The sequence below is a fragment of the Saccopteryx leptura genome, chromosome X (genome assembly GCF_036850995.1).
Source record: "Saccopteryx leptura isolate mSacLep1 chromosome X, mSacLep1_pri_phased_curated, whole genome shotgun sequence".
Taxonomy (NCBI): domain Eukaryota; kingdom Metazoa; phylum Chordata; class Mammalia; order Chiroptera; family Emballonuridae; genus Saccopteryx; species Saccopteryx leptura.
Genome location: NC_089516.1, coordinates 35,101,216 through 35,118,720, shown reverse-complemented (window position 1 = coordinate 35,118,720; position 17,505 = coordinate 35,101,216). Strand labels below are relative to the sequence as shown.

At 50.2% G+C, this 17,505-nt stretch overlaps 1 protein-coding gene across 1 annotated transcript; it reads right to left on the bottom strand.

Annotated features, from left to right (window-relative positions):
- Positions 1-81: 81 nt before the first annotated feature.
- LOC136385808 (long-wave-sensitive opsin 1) lies at positions 82-15,112 on the bottom strand. The gene is made up of 6 exons (XM_066357063.1): positions 14,976-15,112; positions 9,782-10,078; positions 6,372-6,540; positions 5,172-5,337; positions 3,475-3,714; positions 82-329 (listed from the first exon to the last, which is right to left on the bottom strand). Exons 1-6 carry the CDS (start codon positions 15,085-15,087, stop codon positions 219-221), a joined length of 1,095 nt encoding a protein of 364 aa, XP_066213160.1. The 5' UTR covers positions 15,088-15,112; the 3' UTR covers positions 82-218.
- Between the last annotated feature and the right edge of the window lie 2,393 nt (positions 15,113-17,505).

Below are 17,505 nucleotides of genomic sequence, written 5' to 3'. Positions count from 1 at the left end.
CCCCTCATGTGCTCTCATGACCCAGTGACTGAACACTCAGAGGCTCAGGTACCCCTCTCTGTGACTTTGTTGTTTTTGGCAAAGAGAAACTACATTTATTTCACAGGGATGGTGAAGAGGGGATGGTATGGGTGGTGGCCAAAGCCCAGGTGAATGGGACAGGGGTTACATTTTTCTGGTAGGAGGCAGATCTTTTTGTTGTTGAGGCTGGGATAGACTCATGCGGGTGACACCGAAGAGACAGATGAGACCTCCGTTTTGGAGGTGCTGGAGAATTCGGAGCCATCATCCACTTTCTTTCCAAAAAGCTGCAAGATGCAGTTTCGAAACTGGCAGGACAGAGAGTGTTATTCAGCAGAGCAAGAAGGGTCAATGTGCTGTGCTAAATTAAAGGGAAAGTGTAGGGCATTCAGAGGAAGGTATTCATTAAGTGTCACCTGGATGACTTAACACCTCTTCTTCTATCATTCAGAACCCTACAAAGTGAATGGAGGAAGGCTCAGGTTGTTCCTTGCACACGGGGATGGTTTATTCCTGATTATTTGGTCATCTAGTTTAGCAGCTGATGGTGACTATCGTGGGTCACATTGTGTCCCCCCAAAAGATATGTTCAAATCCTAATGCTTGGGGTCTGTGAATATGATCTTATTTGGAAATAGTCTTTGCAGATGTGATTAAAATATACATTGCTGGCCCTGGCCGGTTGGCTCAGTGGTAGAGTGTCGGCCTGGCGTGTGGAAGTCCCAGGTTCGATTCCCGGCCAGGGCACACAGGAGAAGCGCCCATCTGCTTCTCCACCCCTCCCCCTCTCCTTCCTCTCTGTCTCTCTCTTCCCCTCCCGCAGCCGAGGCTCCATTGGAGCAAAGATGGCCCGGGTGCTGGGGATGGCTCCTTGGCCTCTGCCCCAGGCGCTAGAGTGGCTCTGGTCGCAACAGAGCGACGCCCAGGAGGGGCAGAGCATCGCCCCTGGTGGGCGTGCCAGGTGGATCCCGGTCGGGTGCATGTGGGAGTCTGTCTGACTGTCTCTCCCCGTTTCCAGCTTCAGAAAAATACAAAAAAAAAAAAAAAATACACACACACACACACACACACACACACACTCACACTGCCATAAAGTCATGCTGGAGTAGAGTGGGCCCTAATCCAATGTTTGGTGTTCTTTTAAGTAGAAGGGAATTTGGACACAGACACACAGGCACAGAGGGAAGGCGGCCATGCAAAGGTGAAGACAGAGATCAGGGTGACTCGTCTACAAACCAAAGAACACAAGTACCCACCAGAAGCTAGGAGAGGGATCTGGAACAGATTCTCCCCCAGAACCCTGAGAAGGAGCCAACCCTACTGACACCTTGATCTCAGGCTTCTGGCCTACAGAACTGGGAGATAATATATTTCTGTTGCTTAAAGCCACTCAGTCTGTGGTAGTTTGTTATGGCACCCCAGGGAATTCCTACAGTGAGAAAGATGATGCCAGTTAAGGGGCTCATGCATAGTGACCTGTTTCCAGAATGTCTAGGAAGAGGCATTTTTAGTGAAAGGGAATGTGATTGTCATCTTGTTTCTATTCCATCAATTCTGAGGCTAGGTGAGGACTAGGTAGACAACAGTCTAGCCACCACCTCATCTTTTTAGCCAAGAGAGTCTTCTGACATCAGGAGGGCCTTGTTCTTTGATGTTTGACCCCTAAAAAGATCTGGACTGTATTCATTTCTCAGACTATATCTCAGATCATCACTGAGCTAACCACAATGCTTTGAGAATGCAGACCAGATGTGTTTCCTATATATTTCAGACCTATTTTTTTTAATTGAGAGGAGAGGAGGTAGTGAAACAGACTCCCACATGCTCCTCGACCAGGATCCACCTGGCAACTCTGTCTGGGGCCAATGCTCAGACCAACAGAGCTATGCTCAGTGCCTGAGGCTGGTGCTCAAACCAATCGAGCCTCTGGCTGCAAGAGGGGAAGAGAGAAAGAAAGGGGAGAGGGAGGAGGAGAGAAGCAGATGGTCACTTCTCATGTGTGCCCTGACCAGGGATCAAACCTGGGACTTCTGCACACTGAGCCGATGCTCTATCCACTGAGCAAACCAGTCAGGGCCTCCAGACCCATTCTTGACTACCTCTAGCTCCCTCCAATATCAAAACTCTCAAAAATAAAAAAAACATAATTGTTGAAATCAATAACATAAGAAATAGGCTGAACAGCAGAATCAACTCAGCTGAAGAGCTGGCAGGTGAGGCTGAGGAATTAATTTGACACATTCACTTAACATCTACCCACTTAGCACCCATGCTGTGCCAGACTGTGTCCTAGGGGCATCAGTAGGGATGTCCTCATGGAGTTTCATTCCAGAAATTTCTCTCAGAATGCAACAGGGAGGTGTAACAATGTGAAAAGGATGAAAGAAAAGTTTGAAAGCCTGGAGAGGTCCAGAAGTACAGACATCTGTCCAGGAGGGGGAGAATGGAAAGACTCAAGCAAAGGCAGTATTTGACAAGCTAGCCTAGGATTCCGCAAACAAAAGCCATACCTAAAGAAACCTATGTGAATGATAAACAAGGATCAGGGATAGATTTATACCCTGAGTATTGAGGTGCCAGGAATGGAATCCTGGGGAATCAGTTGTGGTACTGACCCTACTGAATATTTAAGCATTACCAAAAGAATGCATGCTTAAGGAACTCAACAGAGAGTCAGGGACAGGTGGGAGAGGGCAGAGCCATGGGGCTACAGTAAAATGGAGGAGCAGAGAAGAGCCAGTTGGGAGGATTAGACTGGGTCTGGTGAAATAAGAGGTCCCTGAGGGGGAGGTATTTCTGACCCATAGACGTCTCTGGTCACCATCAAGTCACATCAAAGGATTCACCTTAATGAAATGGACGTGATGGATTCAAGGAAGGATAAGGCAAATAGCACTTGGAAGATGCTGAACCTTAATAGTCACCTGTAATCTACAAAGAAGTCTAGGAGTCATGGGCAGTTTGCTGGGGGGGGGGGGGCAATATGTCAGCCCATGCTTGCTGCGATCTGGAAGGACTTTGGGTGGAACCACAGCCATGTCTGCCCTGAACTAACCTATAAAGCCACGAAAGCCACGGGTCAGTGCAACCAAAAAGGGCCTCTTTTATGTCCTGGTTGGAGTTAGGGTTTGAAGATGGAAAGATGAAGGTTGAGAGAAGAGTTGTGCACACCTAGGGTAAATGTGGCCGTGTTCAGGAAACCCTCTGGTGTTTGAGCTCTAGGATAGCCCTGAGGCCAACAGAAGGGAAGAGCACAGCTATAGGCAGGCGCTGGAAACGCCCACCCTCGGGCAGAGACCATAAAAGGAGCCAGAGGGAGGACTGCCTGGGATTGGGTAGCACGCTGAGCCTTCTCTGGTCATACCGGAGTCCAGACCTGATTCCAGGTGGGAGCCATCACAGGGTTCTTTCAGGGTCTATTTTCTAGATTGCTTTGCCTACAGTGTGACTTACCTGCCGGTTCATAAAGACATAGATAATGGGATTGTAGATAGTGGCACTTTTGGCAAAGTAGGCTGGCAGGGCAGCCATCAGAGGGTGGAAAGCATAGCCCGGGTGGGCAGCAGCAAAGCATGCAAAGAAGGTGTAGGGCCCCCAGCAGAGGCAGTATGCCAGGATCATCACCACTACCATGCGTGTCACCTCCTTCTCGGCCTTCTGGGTAGACTCAGATTCTTTCTGCTGCTTCGCCACCTGGGGGAGACAGTCATGCCAAGGGATGGTGAGTGGGAGAGTCTCTCAGGCTCCGAATATGAAGTGACTTCATTGTTCCTATTGCTTGGGCAGCAAGTCTGGAAGGCAGTGAGTGACAGGTAGCCCAGGGATGGGGAGTCGTGGGGAGAAAGGAATGGGCCCACCTACTACTGCACCAGGCTAGCCAGCAGCCAGCTCCCACCTCCCACCCGAGTGAGTGCATGCCTGGCCCCGGACAGCCTCGTCAGAGCTGTGCAGGCTTTGAGACAGCACGCAGCTGAACCTGGCTGAGATGGCCTGGAGCTGGGTCCTTCCAAGCTCTTGGCTTAGTTTGGCTCCTGTAGGAGTTTGGGCAGGAGCTAAGGAGACTATTTTTAGCCTTACCTGATCCCTTATTAGCTTGTCCCCTCCTGTAATATGTCTGAGGGGCTGGACAGGAGAAGGCATAGGGCTGGCCACTGCCTGCTATGGGCAGGGACTGATGGCAGGCAGCTGAATGGGCATGAGGAGTAACTGTGAGGGCAGGCAACACGTTCTGGAGCCTGGGCTCCACAACTCAGACCTAATGTGGCCCAAGCCAGAGTTGGACACCGGTGGGAGCCAGTTAAGTTGGTTCTGATCCCTGACCACCAATAGGGTGGGGGGAGAAAGGAGGAGGATATCACAGGCTAAAGGTAGTGAGATGAGGTGAGCTTATCTTGAGCCCATGGCCTCCACTCTAGAGAGAGCTTATAAGCACATGCTGATCCGATTGTGAGCACAAGCAGCTTCATATAGGAAAGGCACCACCCCAAAAGGCCTTCTACCACCTGTGCCAGGCAGGATCCCAACAGGAACAGATGGCACATCCAGATCAAGCTAATTGTAGCTTAGCTAATTGATAAAGGAACAACTTACTTACGGTGTTCAGGAGACTACAAAGGGAGCACAGCGCTCTCAGCGCCCCAGGACCCAAACTCAGTCTCCTGTCTTGCTCCAGTTTCCTGCAAGGGCTCCCCATGGTGACCCAGGTTGCGCAGGGAAGGGAGATGTTTGTGGCTGTGGACAGGATCAACTTCCCAGGGAGGAGGAGAGTGAAGAGTGGGCACTGGACGGCTGATGGCACATGTGAATCCACTCCTTAGCCAGTCTCAACAGCCCTCGGGTCTTTTAAAAACACTTCTTAGTTTGCAGATTTCACTTGCAAATCTGGCTGCCCCTGGAACTGGCTCAGGGATAATGCAGTTCTGCTCCCTTATTGGGCCCCTCCACTGGTGGGTGGGGCGATCCTTTCCCATTCTATACGGACAAGGGCAAGGGAGCCAGGGCTGTAACTGCAGTCCCAAAGAAGCTGCCAGATTCACATTTGGTTTGGGGGCAGGAAAGCAGTCTGGGTGACCCTCTGTCCTTGCCCAGACATTCCTGGCCTTCATGATCCTACCAGCCAGGGGTGAAACCAGGAGGGCATGGGGGCTTACAGCTCTGATGGCCAGCCACACTTGGAGGTAGCAGAGCACGATGACGCTGAGTGGGATGATGCAGCATGTGATCATGAGGGTAATCATGTACGACTGTACCCCAGGGTACGAGCTACCGCTGAACACGTCCGGGCCACATGAAGTCTTCAGGCCATGGGGCCAGTACCTGGATAGAAGGGCCGGCAGCTTGTTCTGATATGGGCAAAGCAACCTGGGACTCCCCAGCCTGGGCATGGCACTGACTTAGGTAGGTTTTCTTTCTTTCTTTCTTTCTTTCTTTCTTTCTTTCTTTCTTTCTTTCTTTCTTTCTTTCTTTCTTTCTTTCTTTCTTTCTTTCTTTCTTTCTTTTAAGCGAGAGGAGGCAAGAGAGTGAGACAGACTCCCACATGCGCCCCTACCGAGATCCACCCAGCAACCCCCATCTGGGGCCGATGCTCAAATCAACCAAGCTATGCTCCGCACCTGTGGCTGACCATTGGCCTAACTGAGCTATCCTCACTGCCCAGGGCCAACGCCCAAACAAATCAAGCCACTGGCTGCGAGAGAGGAAGAGGGAAAGGGAGGGGAAGAGAAGCAGATGGTTGCTTCCCCTGTGTGCCCTGACTGGGGATCAAACCTGGGACATCTGCATGCTGGGCCATTGCTCTATCCACTGAGCCAACTGGCCAGTGCTTTGTTTTTTTTTTTAATTGAGGTAAAATTCACATTACATGAATTAACCATTTTTGAAATGAACAGTTCAGTGGCATTTACTACATCCATTGCCACTATCTGGTTTCAGAACACATTCATTACCTTGATCACATCCCCTTTTTTCACAAAGGGAGGGTGAGGCACCCTCTTGTCTTCTAAGAACACCTGTGAATACCTGAATCATTTTTCTGGGGTCAACTAGGTCAGCCCATAGCCTGAAGTTGTAGGCATTTCTCCATGTGCTCCTATGAGCAGCTCACACTGGGGAGAAACTGACCTTTCCAGAGGCTTGGGGACCACGGGGCCCATGTAGCCAGCCAGATTCATAAGTTCATAGACAATGCACTCTTAAAAGGGTCTCAGGGAAAGTCGGGTCCATCCACACTCTATTTGTGGGGCTGTGGAGACCCAAAGACAGAGAGCTACTTGCCCTGAGGCCACAAAGGGAGTCTAACCTTCCCCTCTCTGTCCTAACAAGCTGCCTTCCTGGAAATCTGGCATTCTTACCTGCTCCAACCAAAGATAGGTGGGGCTGTCCACACAGCAGCCCAGACCCAGGAGAAGGCGATGCCTGCAATGGCCAGCTTGGCATCAAATCTCACGTTGCCAAAAGGCTTGCAGACCACCAGCCACCTCTCCCAGGAAATGATAGCCAGTGACCAGAGACCCGTGATCCCTGCAGGAGAAAGAGGAGACAGGTGACAACTTTGAACTCCGACGTCACTTCTTCCATTCGGACCAGTGAACAGGTTTCCAGAGGGAGAGGCACTCCCCAGCTACCTGCACAACTTCATTCTCCAAAGAGTGTTTTCAGGTCCAGGGGGCACTGGATCTCTAGGACAGTTTCTTTTTCTAACACCTGCTTTCCCGTTTTTTTCCCATGGGGCTTCTCCTTGCCCCCAGTTCAGCCTCTTGGTCCACCTTGCTTCTCCTTTCTTCTACTTGGCCATCAGCCTTTCCTCTGATGCCATTGAGGTAACCCCGATGGCCATGTATACACCAGCATGACACTGACATGCTATGATCCTAGCCAATAGCTGTGTCCCTCCTCCCTCCTGCCAGTATGTAAGCACTCTTTTAGGTGCTCGGAACCCTCTCCCTGGTATCCCACCACGTTCCTCCACTTGCCAGGTAGAAACAATGTCTCCTGTCCCACTTGGACCCCAAAGGTCTGTGCACAGAATTCAGAAGCGCATGAACTGGGGTGGGAAACTGATATTTTTGTTTCCACTAACCTCTAATAGACATTGGCATTTCCTTTCATTATGAGTGTGGTAGCATTAGCAGTGCCCATGACTTGGTCACTTTACAGAAGTGGCAGACATTTCTCAATATCACTATGTTCATTTCCACTTTTTTTTCTTTAAGTGAGAGAAAAGGAGATAGATTCCGCATGCACCCCAATTGGGATCCACCCAGCAACCCCTGTCTGGAACCGAAGCTCAGACCAACTGAGCTATCCTCAGCGCCTGGGACTGATGCTCAAACCAATTGAGCCACTGGCTGTGAGACAGGAAGTAAGAGAAGGGGGAGAGGGAGGGTAAAAGAAGCAGATGGCTGCTTCTCCTGTGTGCCCTGACCAGGGATCAAACTTGGGATGTCCGCATGCAGAGTCAAACCTCTATCCACTTAGCCAACCGGCCAGAACCCCATTTCTACTTTGAAAGTTCAATGGCTGTCAGGCCAGATCCAGTTGACACTTTAATAAATAATAGTATCATTAACACTTCAAAAAAGACTTCTAATACTATTTATTTAATTGTAATTAAATTTAGTATTATGACTTTAATACTAATATTTTTTTTAATTTTTTTTTTTTTCTGAAGCTGGAAATGGGGAGAGACAGTCAGACAGACTCCCACATGCGCCCGACCGGGATCCACCCGGCATGCCCACCAGGGGCGACACTCTGCCCACCAGGGGGCGATGCTCTGCCCCTCCGGGGCATCGCTCTGCCGCGACCAGAGCCACTCTAGTGCCTGGGGCAGAGGCCAAGGAGCCATCCCCAGCGCCCGGGCCATCTTTGCTCCAATGGAGCCTTGGCTGCGGGAGGGGAAGAGAGAGACAGAGAGGAAGGGGGGATGGAGAAGCAGATGGGCGCTTCTCCTATGTGCCCTGGCCGGGAATCGAACCCGGGTCCCCTGCACGCCAGGCCGACGCTCTCCCACTGAGCCAACCGGCCAGGGCCAATACTAATATTTTAAATGAAAGACTATGTTGCTAATTACTGTTTAATACTTTCATAACTATATTTCAATATCATTGTAGTCCTTTGTAATTCTATGGATATTGTGTGTATTTGCAAACATTCTTCTGAGATGGGGTCTATCTATATGTTTTCCTTGAGGGCCAGGGGCGCCCGTGGCACCAAAACTGGTTCAGAAGTGCTGGCATCATGTTAGCACCTACTTAATAAGGTTATGGGAGGGGTCAATGTGTTTATTTAAATCTTTCCCCAAGTTCTGCTCCCACTTTACAGATGGGAAAATAGAGGAAGAGCAGAGAAATAAAGCAATTTAGTCGAGTTTATACTACTAGTAATTCAAATCCGGGGCCAGGCTCCCCTCCTCCAAATCCCTCCTATCTTAGTGTCTCTTTCTCTTTCTATTGTTCACCTTCTTAGCATCCGAATTGGACATCAGTTTAGATGGCAATGAGACAAGCCCAAGTTAGCTGTGGGAACTAAAGACCCAGGTCTGGTGACCTGGTGGCCCTGGGAAAGTTTAAAAATGGGACAGCAGCTGCAAGTTTCATCTGGTTTGACAGCCAAGGGCCTGGAGACAGGCTGCACGTGCTGAGTGCCATGGCCCTTGGGTTCCTGACATCCTGAGCGGACACCAAGGCTGTGAACTTGCAGCCCTCTGTTCTCTCACGCGGGCATGATACAAGAGTTGCTGGAGGGGACCTGGGCCTCATCAGGCCTGCTTATCCTTCTCTTCCTTGTGTATCTCTGAGAAGGAAACTGGGCCTCGTGCCAACCACCTCGCCTCACCAGGCGCCCAGTGTGTGACAGATTCAACTTCTGCTCTAGACTCCGCGATACTCCTGTTGATGTGGCTTTGGCTCCCTCAGACTCCCTTCCATCTTCCAGCTTCTTGGATCTTCCCCTCCAGTCCTTTCCTCCCATAATCAAGTCCCTGCTCCTGAGTGTGCCATCCCAGACTTGCCCACCTCTTGTCACCTGCTCTGCATTTGCTCACCAGTTGCCTGCCCACCCAACCACTGACTGTGTCCAGCTTTCCTCAGCCACCTCGCCCCAGCCTCCTTCTCATTCTGCTGATTCCAGATTCAGCTCCTCCAGTACACAGTCTTTTGAGAAGACTGATGGCACTGTGTAGTCACTATCTGCGATAGGGTTACCTCTTCCTAGGCCTTGGGAACACCTCAGGGCTGGGACCCTGCGTGCAGCATCCTTTAGGTCTGGGCCCAGGACAAAGCCCAGCACACAGGTATTTCTCAGCCGATGATAACCTGAATGGAGCCACTGCCCACAGAGATATTACTGATGGGGATGGGAAAACATATCTGAGAATTCTTCTTTTCCTGGCAAAAAGCCAGCACAGGTGAGCTGAAAGGGAACATGGCCCTGATTTCGGTGGGTGTTGTGTTTGGGGTGCCCAGAGCCCTCCCCTCCCACATTGTTCTGGCTCTATATCTGTCTCTTCACCTGCCAGCTCCAGGGCCCCAAACTGGCCGCCCCCAGGCAGAACCTACCTCAGACCACTCACTTAGGGTGTGTTGGACTGTACAAGTCTCTACCTCCACCCTAAATGATGACTCTGGCCCAGTTTCCCCTGCAGGTCTGTCTCCCTTCGGACATGGGCATTGCAGGCACACCTGGGAGTTTGCTGTGTGAGTGTTCCCTTTACGCACAGCAGGCTGAGTCTGTCCCGAGCCTGGGCCCTCAGCTGGCTTACCGCACAGGGAGACAGTGTAGCCTTCCAAGACGCACAGAGGGTGGCCCAGAACAAAGTAGCCATAGATCTGGTTCACAACGCTGATGGTGCTGGCAATGATGGTCTCTGCCAAGTCAGCAACCGCCAGGTTCACCAGGATCCAGTTCAGAGGGTGGCGCAGCTTCTTGAACCTCATGGTGGCCACCAACACAAGCCCATTGGTGAAGACAGATGCAATGACCACAAAGATCATCCAGGCACTGGTGACGTGGTACACCCATCTGGGAGCAATGTGGTAATTGGGGCCTTCAAAGGGGCCTGGAGGCAGGAGGTACAGAGTAGGAAGCAGCATTACCCACCTGTGCAGCTACCCCTATCCCTCCCCACCCTCCCCTGCCAGAGCCTGCCTTCACCTCTCCCACACTCCTGCCTGCCACCTTTGCAGCTGGCTCCTACCCTCTAGCTTTGCCCATCCGCAAACAACCTGCCCTCCACCCTGTCTCTCAGGCCAGAGAACATGGCTTGCTAGACAGCTACATGGGTATCTTCGAACTCAACAAAGCAAAACTTCTCATCATCTCCTGGGTATCTCTCGCTTTTCTGATTCACCACCCTCAGTTTGCTGGGCCAGCCCCTGCAGTGCTGTGAGCGGGCTTCCGCTCCCCTGCATCCCCTGACTCCCTGCCTTGTTTTCCTTGTGCATTTTACGTCTTTCTGTTGTTAGATCTTTTCTCACACTCTCCCCTGAACCTGGGTCCTCTTCCCTTCCATACCATAAAGCAGGGGTCCCCAAACTTTTTACACAGGAGGCCAGTTCACTGTCCCTCAGACCATTGGAAGGCTGGACTATAAAAACCTATGAACAAATTCCTATGCACACTGCACATATCTTATTTTAAAGTAATAAAACAAAATAAGAACAAATACAATATTTAAAATAAAGAACAAGTAAATTTAAATCAACAAACTGACCAATATTTCAATGGGAACTATGCTCCTCTCACTGACCACCAATGAAAGAGGTGCCCCTTCCAGAAGTGCTGCGGGGGCCGGATAAACGGCCTCAGGGGGCCGCATGTGGCCCGCGGGCCGTAGTTTGGGGACCCCTGCCATAAAGCCTGATTCAGATGCCCTTGGCTTCTGGGGGCCTTTCCAGCTTCCCTAGCTGAAAATCAGTCAGCTCAGCCCCTTGGGATTACCAGGATGTGACTCTATGATGTTCTAATATATGTTTGAGTTACCCGGAAAGAACAGAGCTTTAGTGTGAGAATAGCAACTGGAACTGTGAGGTGCTTGGAACATTGCAGTTTGCAGGTAATGCAAGGGGCTGGAGCAGTTTCAAAATGAGACAGCTTGAGTGGCCTTCCTGGACAACCCATGGAGTCAACATTGGGTGCAGGGCAGGGACAAGAGGGACAGGGCAAGGACAAGGGCTGTGCATGGTAGTGGGGGGACAGGATCACTCTGAATGTGGGAGGCCAGAGAAGCGGGCCTCTAGTCAGAGGCGGATTAAGGTCGGTTGAGGCCCCGGGCACAGAAGAAAATATTGGACTCCTTAAAAAAAAAAAAAAAAACAAGAGAAGGGAAAAAATTACATGTTAACCGTATTTTTAAATAAATAAAAAAATATTATGTACTATTCATGTTAAAATTGCACCTATGAAACCAAATTTGGTGTCATTAGAAAAGAATGTAAAGTTGGGGTTTTGCAGGGCCCTTCAGAATCAGGGCCCAGGACACACGCCTGGTGCACCTGCCGTTAAATGTGCCTCTGCCTCTAGCAGTGCAGCCATGCAGGTGCCCCGGCCGGCTCCTCCCTCTTTTTTTTTTTTTTTGTGTTTTTCTGAAGCTGGAAACAGGGAGAGACAGTCAGACAGACTCCCGCATGCGCCCGACCGGGATCCACCCGGCAGAGGCCAAGGAGCCATCCACAGCGCCCGGGCCATCTTTGCTCCAATGGCTGCGGGAGGGGAAGAGAGAGACAGAGAGGAAGGGGGGGGGTGGAGAAGCAAATGGGCGCTTCTCCTATGTGCCCTGGCCGGGAATCGAACCCGGGTCCCCCGCACGCCAGGCCGACGCTCTACCGCTGAGCCAACCGGCCAGGGCCCCGGCTCCTCCCTCTTGAAAGCTCTGGGACTCCTAAACATGAGAAGGGTATCACAGTCAATGCCCGAGTAAAGGTATTCTAAAAAATACAGGGAGGCAATCACATATGGGGAAAGGCAGAAAAACAAGATTCCTCAAATAGACCTTGTTTTCTAGATTTTAATTTGGAACCCTGTAAATATTTTACTACATAATTATAAAACAACATTAAATTTTAAAAAGCAATCCCTGAAAATAAAAAAAAAGTGAAACAAATGGACTTAAATGCATGGCCACTTGTTGGCATAATCACACAGAGAAGGACTGTTCTAAGTGACTTGAAAAGATACTAGTTTGACTGTGTGAACCTAGTGGCATATCCCTAAAGATAAAAAGACCGGTCCAAATGTCCCGATTCTGGTAATCAGGCTGTTGCCAGTTATGTTGATGTCATATTCTGAGACCAGTGAACGTGTGTGGGATAAAAGCAAATGATTAATTAAATGATATTCTATTCTTTTCACCCAAAGCCCTTGAGAACATAATGCTTGGTGGGAAAGGAGACACAGAGGTTCAACCCAGCTGGCTACATTGGGGAACCAAGTCATTATTTTGAAATGAGAGAGAGAAAAAGGAAGAATCAAGCATTTCTCCTGCCTTTCCAATACTCACTCCCCCGAGGGGAACACAATAGTAGGTGAGGGCATGTTTCTCTTTATTGAAGTAGTCCAACTAACAGATGATGACAATCAGAATGCTATTTTTGTGATCTCCAGTGGTTTAATGGGTCCAGGCATTGGGCTTCAGCAGCTGCCAACACCCTGGAATAAAGGACACCCTTGTAATGGAGCGCTCTTGCCAAAACACCTGACAAATCCAGCCAGCTTCTCGGCAGACCTTCAGATCAACTGCCAGTTTTTACAGAAACAGCCTGACAAAGGCGGTGGGAGGGGCATGGGAAGCCACACATGAGAAGACATCTGCAAAGTCTGAAGTGGGTGACTCCAGGGACTTATTTTCTTTAACAGTTAAATTGCAAAGATGTCAAGGGAGAACCTCTACCTTCAAAAAGGATGAAAAGACCTATCAATTAATAGGAACGTGTGGGCCTTATTTGAGCCCTGATTTAAGTAAACTAAAAATATGTGTAAAGGCGACCGGGATTTGATGATATCAAGGCAGTGTTACCTTGTATGATAATGGCATTGTGGTTACGTTTTCTAAAGAGTCCTTTCCGCCTGACCAGGCAGTGGCGCAGTGGATAGAGCGTCAGACTGGGATGTGGAGGACCCAGGTTCAAGACCCTGAGGTTGCCAGCTTAAGCGCGGGCTCATCTGGTTTGAGCAAAGCTCACCAGCTTGGACCCAAGGTCACTGGCTCAAGCAAGGGGTAACTCGGTCTGCTGAAGGCCCGCGGTCAAGGCACATATGAGAAAGCAATCAATGAACAACTAGAGTGTCACAATGAAAAATTGATGATTGATGCTTCTCATCTCTCTCCATTCCTGTCTGTTTGTCCCTATCTATCCCTCTCTCTGACTCTCTCTCTGTAAAAAAATAAATAAAAAAAAGAGTCCTTTCCTCTTAGATACTTACATACTTACATACTGAAGATTTATAGAGAAAATGGTGTGATGTCTTAGATCTGCTTCCAAAAATCAGGAGGAGGGCTTAGTGGTGAGGGTTACAGATGATCGATACCCAAGGGTTCACTATACTTTTATCTCTACTTTGGTAGAAACTGGAAATTTTGAAAAAAAAATTACAAAAAGGAACCTTGGGCATTGATGAGCCCCAGGGGCCCCCAGGGGGAGTGTTGTTCCATCTCCATCAAGGCTATTCTGAGTGAGGCTCTATCAGTCAGGTCGAGGCGAACCTCAGGGTTCTCAACCAGTTTGGCTCGGGAACGCTGTTGCTGATCACTGCCCGGACCATCAAGAGAGCAAGGCATGTGAGATGTTCTTGAAGGGACTAATGGTCTTTGGTTTGGATGGAGGACCTGGGGAGGGGTCCAGAGCTGAGGATCACTAGTGTCCTCAGCTCTTTGAAGGGCTTACAAGCAAAGCTTTTTGACTGGGCCATTCCTGGGGCAAAACTCAGCTTCCTTCACAGAGCTTTCAGTTTTGGGGGCCTTGGCTCTCTTTCTCCGTGAGCCAACTCTAAGCGGAGGGGGGGCAGGAGTGGAATGAGTTTCTTTCCCCAGCATGTGCCCTGTAAGGCTATGGGCCCTGAGCATGGAGTTGGACAGGTTGGGTCAGGCTCCTCTGACCCTAAGGTTGTAGTCATCACTCACCTCCTCCCCCAAGCCTCCTGCTCCTGGAGCTTGCCTTCTTTCGGCTTCAGAACATGCAAAGATGAGTCAGACCCAGGTACTTCCCCAGACTTGAATGTAATGAGTGTTCACTAGCAGTATGGGGCCACAGGAAAATGCAATAAACTTTCATGGGACAGGGATTCTCAACGGTTTAGAAAGCCTACAGGGTTTGAAGATGCATATTTGGTATTCTGATATCCTTTTCTTTTTGTGACAGAGACAGAGAGAGAGACAGAGAGAGGGACAGATAGGGACACACAGACAAAAGGGAGAGAGATGAGAAGCATCAAGTCTTCGTGCGGCTCCTTAGTTGTTCATCGACTGCTTTTTCGTATGTGCCTTGACCGGGGGCTACAGCAGACCGAGTGACCCCTTGCTCAAGCCAGCGACCTTGGGCTCAAGCTAGCGACCTTCGGGCTCAAGCCAGTGACCATGGGGTCATATCTATGATCCCACGCTCAAACCAGCGACCCCATGCTCAAGCTGGTGAGCCCAGGTTCAAGTTGGATGAGCCCACACTCAAGCTGACGATCCTGGGGTTTTGAACCTGGGTTCTCTGCATCCCAGTCCGATGCTCTATCTACTGTGCCACCACCTAGTCAGGATGATATCCTTTTCTATTCATAAAGGAACCCTCTCATTTGTGTCATCATAAAAGCTAAGGGAGTAGACCCTTTTGGCTGGTGATGATGTACAGAAGACTCTTTTGGCTGGGGTGGGTGCTAGCCCCCCCCCCCATATGGCCACTAGGGCCTGTTGTCATAGGGGGGCTTCTTCAGCCTTTGTAACCCAGCCTCCAGGGCACCTACATTCTCACCTCTGGTGGCGTTGCTGTTGGTGTAGGTGAAGATGCTCGCCTGGGTGCTGTCCTCAAAGCCGGCCTGCAGATGCCCACCTGCAAGCCCTTGGGGACCCCACTGCTGGGCCATGGCTCCAGAAAGCCCTGTCCCTGATGTTCACTTGCCCTGGCGCTGCCTGGGGGTTACAGCGCTTTATACAACCTGCAGGATCAGCCTGGGCCTCCTCGACCTCAAAAGCCCCCAAACCCTTTACCATCTGATCTCTTAATTGGGCCCTGGACTTAGACCTCCTCCTCCCCCACTCCTTGCTTCCTGGCTCCTTAGGTGAGCCTCTGAGGGCAGCTCAGAGGATTTGCTTGGAATCAAACTCAGAGTTCCTGGCTTTCTGAGCTGGCTGCAGGAGCTGCCATGGACCCTCGATCCTGTTTATGTGTCCACTGTTCTCTTCTACTGCCCAGCACTCACTTGTGGGTCCAGTGAGCCCAAGGGTCAGGATTTTCAGATTTGGGGAACAACCCAAAGCACAGTGTGCCTTTTCCATCTGGTTTGCCCCAGAGTCCTGGGAGTTAGGGGGTTTTGGGGGGCTTTGCAAGGCTGACGCCTGGAAATGGAGCCTCCTCGAGGGTCAGGCCATCTCACTGGACCCACATGGATACAAGTTACCATGGTGGGTACTCCTCCTCATGAGGGAAGGGGCAAAATTGGGGGCGGGGCAACTCCATTGTGCATATTGTTTTCTGCTTCCCCCTCCCCTTGCTCCCTGTGAACTGCATCTCCTTCAGTCACCAAGGTGCTCATCTAGGAAACCCTCATGTAGTACCTGAAGGTGCCCACAGACATTTAAACCCCACCTGCTCAAGTCTTCCTCCCGAGTTCATGACCTTTCCTTGGACTGCCCTTGACTACAGCCTCCCCCTAGAGCTGCCTTCAAAAGTAAACCTCTCTTGCCTGACCAGGTGGTGGTGCAGTGAATAGAGTGTTGAATTGGGAGGCAGAGGACCCAGGTTCGAAACCCCAAGGTTGCCGACTTGAGTGCGGGCTCATCAGCTTGAGTGCGGGGTCGCTGGCTTGAGTGTGGGATCATAGACATGACCCCATGGTCACTGGCTTGAGCCCAAGGGTCACTGGCTTGAGCAAGGGATCACTTACTCTTCTGTAGCCCCCTGGTCAAGGCACATATGAGAAAGCAATCAATGAAAAACTTAAGGAGCTGCAACAAAGAATTGATGCTTCTCATCTCTCTCTCTCTCTTCCTATCTGTCCCTATCTGTCCCTCTCTTTGTCTCTCTCTCTGTCTCTATCATAAAAAAATAAAGTAAATCTCTCTTGGCCCTGGCCGGTTGGCACAATGAATTGAGCATCAGTCAAGCATGTGGACATCCTGTGTTCAATCCCTGGTAAGGGCACTCATGAGAAGTGATTATCTACTTCTATTCCCCTCTGTCTTCCCCTTCTCTCTCTCTTCCCCTCCCAGTGGCTCAATTGGCCCCAGGTGCTGAGGATAGTTCAGCTGATTCAAGCATCAGCCCCAGACAAGGGTTTCCGGGTGGATCCCGGTTTGGGTGCACGTGGGAGGCTGTCTCACTATCTTCCCTCCTCTCACTTAAAAAAAAGTAAACTTCTCAACAGTGTTCCAGATGGGGTTACCTCTGCTGTTCCTCTTCAGCCACTGCAGTCTGGCTGCTGCTGGCTCTGCACTTGGCAGGGGCACCAATTACTTGCTAATTGCCCAATTCTGCAGCCTTACCTGTTTCTAATGGAGAAAGGCCCTGCCCTCCTTCACAGGCTCTCTTTAGGGAACACATTCTTTCTTCTGACTTTCATTAGCTTCTCTCTACTCTGTCCTGAAATCATATACCTCTTCTAGGTTGACATTAAGCTCAATAAAATAAAAAAATGAGCTCATGGCCTCACTTTCCTGTTCTCAGTGCCATGACTCTACAGCACTCCATGCTAAAGCTCCTGGTGATACGGCCACTCCTGCAGGTGGCTGCCAAGCTGCGTGGAGCCCCAGCTGGCCACCCATGGCAAGAATAAGCTGTTAGCATTGGTCAGTGCCTGCCACATGCCAGGTGCTGGGTTAGGGGCTCTGCATGGAATTGAAGGAAATATTGCATGAACACAATCTTGCCAGGGCCCGTTGGCAGCCTGGAAACCTGGGCTTGCTGTCCAAGAACACCTGGAAAGCTGTATGTTCTTAACTGCAAGAGAAAGTGCACCCAGCACTTCCACTCTTAGGTATTTACCCAAGAGAATTGAAAGCATGTCCACACTTGTACAAGATTCCCATAGCAACACTATTCACAAGAGGTGAAAAGATAGAAACAGTCCAAAAGTAAATCAACAGGTGAATGAATACATACAATGTGGGCTATTCATGCAATGGAGTTCAGCCATAACTAAAACTTGAGTTCTGACTCATGGTACAACATGAATGAACTTCAAGAAACATGATGGTGAGCAAAAGAAGCCAGCCACAAAAGGCCATATAGCAGGGGTCCCCAAACTTTTTACATAAGGGGCCAGTTCACTGTCCCTCAGACCGTT

Coding starts and splice junctions, on each gene's coding strand:
- LOC136385808 (XM_066357063.1), bottom strand. CDS start 15,087: ATGGCCCAGCAGTGGGGTCCCCAAGGGCTTGCAGGTGGGCATCTGCAG. Junction 5,338..6,371: donor CCTATCTTTGGTTGGAGCAG/GTAAGAATGCCA, acceptor CCTTCTATCCAG/GTACTGGCCCCATGGCCTGA. Junction 3,715..5,171: donor TGTGGCTGGCCATCAGAGCT/GTAAGCCCCCAT, acceptor TGTCTCCCCCAG/GTGGCGAAGCAGCAGAAAGA.